General features: G+C 36.9%; 1 protein-coding gene across 3 annotated transcripts in view; it reads left to right on the forward strand.

Annotated features, from left to right (window-relative positions):
* Positions 1-6,791, forward strand: part of LOC149533059 (putative galacturonosyltransferase 13) — a 31,698-nt gene extending 24,907 nt beyond the window's left edge. For all 3 annotated transcript variants that reach the window (XM_089803483.1, XM_089803485.1, XM_089803484.1), the window contains 3 exons: positions 5,054-5,641; positions 5,881-6,183; positions 6,276-6,791. In XM_089803483.1, coding sequence (XP_089659609.1) covers positions 5,054-5,641; positions 5,881-6,183; positions 6,276-6,560 — 1,176 coding nt within the window. In that variant the 3' untranslated portion in view covers positions 6,561-6,791. The remainder of the gene's footprint in view (positions 1-5,053; positions 5,642-5,880; positions 6,184-6,275) is intronic.
* The last annotated feature ends 601 nt before the right edge of the window (positions 6,792-7,392 follow it).

A 7,392-nucleotide genomic window follows, 5' to 3' on the forward strand; every position in this document is an offset into this window, starting at 1 on the left:
ATCATCAATTGTAAGCGCAGCAGTGGAAGCATCCAAGTCCGCAATCTCTGCATCTACATCCCACTTCTTCGTCTCCCCTTCTTTGTATTCTTGACTCTTGTGCGAAAGAAGGCGCAAGTTGTTATGCACAAATACCAGGTTCTCGGCTCTTTTTGATTGCAACCTATTGCGCTTCACCAAGTGGATGAAAGAATAGGTGCTCCAATTTCTTTCTGATGCAGAAGAACTAGCAACCTATAAAGACAACATAAGGTAGGCAATTAAAAAGGAATTAATTCAATCTTATTAAAAAATTCTTTTGAAGATAAAGTGAGCTAATTAAAAAATAAAATAAAACTTACTTGTGATATAACTTTGATTGCAAGGGGCTGCAATGTTTGGAATTTTTGGCCATGGAGGTACCACCAACCATGAGCATGCTTCTTGAACCGATGACGAAGAGCATCATTACTTAGACCTGTAGCATTGACAAATGCTATGAACTCATCCATAATTAGATCTCTTATATCATCATCAGGAAATATTCTTCTAAATGCTGCCTGGTACCCCTCAGACACTTCCATATCTCTATATGGTGGCAACCTTCCTGGTAGATCACAATATTGTGAGCTATAGTATTTGGGGGTCAAGGCATAGGCAAGCAAATGTAATGGAGTGGTCATTTTGTTCCATCTTTCATTAATAATTTTTTGCACTTGTTTGAAAAAGGTCTCTTGCGGATCTTGCTCCTGCTCATTTATAACTTGCCTGATCTTCTCAATCATTGAGTCTATGCCATCATAGATCTCTCCAAGGCAAGGCCTATCCATGTCAGTGTACCTAAGCATGCTCATAATGGGCTCGGTGATCTTAAGGAGATATTCCACACGTTCCCACCATGAGTCAGCCAATAGCCTATCCTTTATTTTGTTTGCCCTTTCAGTGTTCTTTTGCTTCCATACACCCCAATTGTTGTTGATTACCATACCTTAAGTGCATCTTTCACTTGCACAAGTCGTCTTAAGACGATTATATGTGATGCAAAACGGGTCTCAGCAACCTGTGACATAAATTAGAGCAAAAAACAACTATTAGATACATATTTTAGAAAACTAAGAAAAGTATACACATTGGCAATTGCACAAGTAAAATATGAAAAATCAGAAATTGTCAAATATTAAAAATTAAATTACTAATTTGAGTTCAAATTCATTTACCTTCAATAGCTCCAATTTTGAGTAGTTCCTGAAAAGAGATTGAGTCATGTGGTGGTTTGTGACAAACATTTGTATGTCCTCAGCCTCTTCATACATTGTTTTGATCCACTCAATTTGGTTCCCAATCTTTTTTAGCATAAGATTGAGTGAATGGACTGCACAAGGTGTCCAAAAGATATGTGGATATCGTGATTCAACCAACAAACCTGCTGCTCTACAATTCTTTGCGTTGTCCGTTATGACTTGGACAACGTTTCTTGCTCCCACTTGTTCAATGGCCTCAATTAAGATATCAGCAATAAATGGCCCATCTTTTACTTTGCCCTCACAATCCACCGCTTTCAGAAACATTGCCCCTTTAGGGGACACCGCAAGGACATTGATCAAGGGACGGTTCCTAGAATCCTTCCAGCCATCTGAAACAATTGTCACCCCTGTCTCAACCCATGAGTCCCTTATGGGCTTCAATTGATTTTCAACCCGTTGGACCTCATCATCCAACAAGGTGGTGCGAACTTTCTCATACCCGGGGCCACAATACCCTTTTGGAGCTTCATTGGCACCCCTCAACATGTCCTTCCAAAACGGAGAGCGGACAACATTAAAAGACAAACCATTTATATAGAGGCATCTTCCCACCTTAATGTCAGCAATTTCCCGGGCCTTGTTTTGAAAAGAAGTTTCTATTGGCCCCTTTCTTTTGTGTACAATGGGGATAGATTCAGTGTCAGTGTCCATTGTAGTATTGAAGAAGGGGTGGTCTTGTACAATAACATCTGAGGGGGCCTGCATTCCCTTAGCTTTTTTACTTTTATTGCTACTACTACCGAGTTCTATTGCCCTACGTCCTTCTCTCTCTTCTGCTGCCTCATGCTCTTCAATATATTTTAACACGGTGTGATTTAGTATAGGGACACCATTTTTGCCAGGGCATTTCTTGACTCCTCTTCCAGCATAACCACATAGATGGCCTACCACACGATAATAAGAACTATTTCTTTCTACATCACATCCTCGACATCTCCAACGGAATGCACCACCTCCTGGAATGGGTTTTATAATGTCTACATACTTCCATAGAGGAGAATTGGAGTTGGTTTCCATTCTTTGTTTGGTGTTGCCTATTGATGAAGAGGTAGATGACATTAATTTCGAACCTTTCCCTATGGCAAGAAATTACTAATTAGATATATGTTCATAATCTATATGCAAGAAAATGACGAATTTTGAAATAATGGAAAAGATTCAAGAACTTAGAACATATGAAGATTGAAAGAGAAATGAATTTTTTTTGGAAAAACTAGAACAAAACAATAGTAAATAGAATAAGATCTTACCTCTTGGTCCTTTTCCAGCCATTGCAAGTTTGCAAATGTGTATAAATGATGCACAAATACTTCAAGAACACCAACAAGTATTGCTTCAAACTCCTCCTTGCACAACCGGATGCTTGCTCAAAAACTTATGTGCTCTCCTTCAAGGCAAAACAACCTATTTAGAAACATCAAATGACTATGAGAGAGCAAAAAACCAATTCATAACACCTTTTTAGGGTAAGTGGACTCCAAAAATTATAAAAAAATGCAAATAAGTCACTTTATTTCCGCGTCCGTGGGCGGGTTCTTGGTTGGGTTCAAACCTGGTTCGATTTTCCCAGCCTGGTCCGCCCGGGTTCGAACCAGGATTCGAAAATCGAACCCTGGTCGAACCGGACCAGAATCTCGAACCGGTTCGAACCAGTTCGAGGTCCGGAGGGCGGGGAGGGGTACCCGTGTAACTTAGTAGATAATCCTTTCTCTTATGAATGGGTTCAGTCCTTGCACGTCTTTTAGTATTATTTCACCTTCCTCCAAGTCCAAGTTCATTAACATGGCTCTTTCATAATTTTTTTTGGTATATGGTAGCAGTCTTTGGCTATTGCCTTGAGCAATGCAAATTCACCAACCTTCACTCTCTTAATCAGTGAAAAGATGTTACTGACCTTTATTTGCTCAGTTTTGTGTTCAATAAGATAGGAATTACTTGTCCTTCAAAAACTTTGATTTATAGTCCTATAATGATATTAGTAGTATGTCTATCATAATTTTTTTACCTTACCTTTGCCCTTGTCTAGATTGGGCTTCTCCTCACCATCCATGAACCTATCCTCAGTCTTTCGTTTTCTTCATGTGACTTCTCTTCTTCTTCCCAAAGTTTCTTGGCATTAGCATGTACTAACTTATCCATGGATACATGATTTTTAGCAGAGATTTTTTGTTGTGTGATGAGGCTTTCTTGGTCTTGACTCTTAACATCAAGTTTTCTTCAACGAAGCAACTCTTCTTCCAGGACTTTTTGTATGTTTATTATCTCTTGATTCCACCTCCTTAAAGAAAACTTAGATTCCCAATTTCGTATTTCCTCTTTCTTGGTTTGCCAATGTTATATAACTAAGACACAACTATCCACGATACTAAAGATTACATTGTTCAGAAACAAATATGATTAGTACCTTTATCTTCTATATTTTCTTAAGATTTAATGCATGTTTGAAATTTGCAGATTTGATTTTTCTACTTGAATTGGACATCAGATTGAATAGGTTTGAATGCAACAAAGTGTTCTTAAGTTGTTGGAAATGAAACAGTATTGTTAGTACATGAAATTGAAATGAAAGCTGAAAAGCTCAAGAGCAACCACAGCACAATCGACATGAATATTACAATTTGGAGACCCATTGTGGGGATACAAGTGGCAAGTACTTAAGATCCATTTTCCTTTGGCTAAATGTGGCTACAAAGAATATAATGGTTAGAGCATATGCAAGATTCTTTCTACGGGTACATTTATTTGGCTACCCTTTTCATGAACAACTTGCTCCAAGCAACAGAACTTTCTAGTCTCATTTCCCACACCGTTTCTTATATGGACTTCTGACTCTTCTATATTGCCCTTTCATGCATTAAGAGAATTTCAATATTCTTTGTTGGCACCATGTCTTATTGTGTGAAAGGCACAAAACTGCCATGGCCATCAAGGCAAAAATGATAACACCACTAATGAAACTGCCATGACACTTATAGATCCTCCACAACATATCTATCATAACATAACTGTGATTTGCGCTGTTCCTCCTATTCGTCACTGTAAACACTTAAAAACATTCTCTATGTCAGTTTTGTTTCTGATAAGTTCCTGGCTATTTGATGTAGTGTTCTGATTTATATGGATCGTTATGGACTAATTTGTAATTTGTACTCAACTAAACCTAGTTGTTTTGTCTAGATTTCTTACTCTTAACCATTCAATGTCAATAAATATTTTATGATATTAGAAAGCTTAGGGGGACATGTATTACAAGCAATTGCATCAGGTCAGTCATCATAGATTATCCAAATATGGAGCAGTCAACTACGTTTCTTAATTTGGGTTCAAGGTGCTTAGAAATTGAATAATTTATGAAAGTTCCAGAGGTCTTCAACATTGAACTAAGTAGTGTTAAGACCCCACACTAAAAAATGTTTACGTAACTTTAGCTTGATTAGTCTGCATCTCCGTATCGACCTTTATTTTGGATTTGTTGCATTGCCAAAAAATCGTTGGATTATTATTATCGCTGGTTGTTATATTTCCAGCTGTCCTATTGATCACAACTTTGCACAGTATTCTGGAATCTGAACTGTTTAATGATGACTTAAATGCATCTTCTCTCTTCTCAAAATAATTGCTATTAGATGTGGTTTTTCAAAAAAAATTATGGTGAATTGTTGCCTTTTGGGGACTTAACATAGTTCTTTTTAACTAGTCACAGTCAAAGCAACATTTTCTACAACTAAATATGATTGCAATTATGATTAAATTCAAAGCTTTTTTTCTAGGTGGAGCATTTGGAAGAGAAATCTCGTTCGGCAAAGCTACAGGAGAATTTGTATAAGCACATTGCTTCAACCAGCATCCCAAAAGGCATGAGTTGTCTCTGTTTGAAGTTGGCAGATGAGTATTCTTCCAAGGCTCATGCTCGGAGACAGCTACCATCCCCCGAACTAGTGACTTATCTTACAGACAATTCATATTATCACTTTGTTCTGTCAACTGATAATGTTCTTGCAGCATCTGTTGTGGTGTCATCAACTGTGAAAAATTTCGCAAAACCAGAAATGGTAGTTTTTCATCTTATTACAGATAAAAAGACATATGCAGCCATGCATGCGTGGTTTGCTTTTCATCCTCTATCTCCTGCCATTATTGAAGTCAAAAGTGTACATCAATTTGAATGGTTGACCAAGAAGAATGTAACTGTTTTGGAAACTTTGGAAACACATCATAACATTCAAAGATACTACCACGGGGATCATTTTATTGATACAAATTTTACTGATTCGCCCAGAATTATAGCTTCAAAGCTAGAATCACGCAGCCCAAAGTATATATCCATTCTTAACCATCTACGCATCTATCTTCCGGAGGTAATCAATTATTAGATCTGATGAGAAATCAAATTACGTATTAGATCTTGTGAAGACCTCAGAAGATCAGAATCCAGAATGTATTCTTGATGTAAAAACATTAGATTGGATATCATCATTATCTCTAAGCATTTAATTATTTGTTATATTCTTCTTCACGATTATTTAATAAATGAAACTAATTCAATAATCTTATTAATTTTTCTAACTTCTTATGTCATATGGGCCCTTCTATACAGCTTTTCCCAGATCTTCACAAGGTTGTCTTCCTGGATGATGACATTGTAATCCAGCGAGATTTGTCCCCACTGTGGGATATAGACCTTCTTGGCAAGGTCAATGGAGCAGTTGAGACGTGCAGAGGTAATGACCCCTGGGTTATGTCAAAGAGGTTCAGGACATATTTCAATTTTTCTCATCCTCTTATAGCAGAGAAATTTGATCCAGAGCAGTGTGCGTGGGCCTATGGTATGAACATTTTTGACTTGCAAGCCTGGAGAAAGACAAACATCAGAGAAACTTATCATTATTGGCTCAAAGAAGTAAGACAATTTTTGTTCCTATCTCATTTTGTGTATGGATTTAGGATGGTGCCAATATATAATACCGAAATTTGCTCTACTTGCTTTTGCAGAATATAGATTCCAATTTATCTCTCTGGCGTTTTGGAACATTACCACCTTCGCTGATTGCATTTTGTGGCTATGTTCATCCAATTGATCCTTCATGGCATATGTTGGGACTGGGCTATCAATTTGATACCAAAATTGCAGATGTGAAAAAAGCTGCTGTCATTCACTACAATGGCCAATCAAAACCATGGCTGGACATTGCTATTCCCAAACTGAGGCCTTTCTGGACAAAATATGTGAATTACTCTAGTGATTTCATTAGAGAGTGTAACATTATGGACTACTAGATTCTGCTGTTCCATTCAATCTATTCTTTCTTTTGCATGGTGGGCAGGCCGCAACTGGTCTGATGAGCCAATGAAATATCACCAAGCCTTTTATTAATCCTTTAACTTTAGCATCCATGAAATTTGAGGATGTAATTCAATCTATTCATTCATACTTATACTGTTATAGGAATAAGAGTGTCTTATGTTATTGCAATCAATCAAAATAAGACAAGATCTTATTGCTCCGAATTCCATATATTCCAGCTTATGTTCTAACCAATTCTTCATTGAACCTCAATACGTCCAATTGTTTACAACCAATGATCTTTGTTGGTGACATTAGAAATAACTTCACCTTCATACAGATGGCCACATATGCATATATATGATAACATTCATATTAAATGTAAAACAATACAAATCAGAGGGAAGTACAGTTATGGGCACTAATGAGGTATTGCTTTAACTATACATTGGACAGGAATTTGGTTAGCATCCATTTAACAGACGCTTTTGTTTGAAGGCTTCATATAATTACGACCAAGTTTTTAATGGCACAGAAAAGCAGAGATAATTGGAGGATACACCATAATTTCTTACTGATATTCATTGATCCAAATCACATATTTATACAATGGGTTTAGCAATTGAATCCAACTATTCTGATTGACTACCTGCTAACAACTAATCTCCAAAATTGTCTATTAACACTAGCAACAATCTTTATTATACATTTTCACGTATAACGAAAGTTGTAAAAAGACAAGAAATAAAATGTTCATCAGTTTATCCCATTTCTTCCCCATAATGAATACTGAGAACAACACCATGTAAACTCTTAAGTGTTTGA

Source organism: Cupressus sempervirens, chromosome 10, assembly GCF_028749045.1.
Source record: "Cupressus sempervirens isolate cs-2001-9-10 chromosome 10, ASM2874904v1, whole genome shotgun sequence".
In the NCBI taxonomy this organism is placed as follows: domain Eukaryota; kingdom Viridiplantae; phylum Streptophyta; class Pinopsida; order Cupressales; family Cupressaceae; genus Cupressus; species Cupressus sempervirens.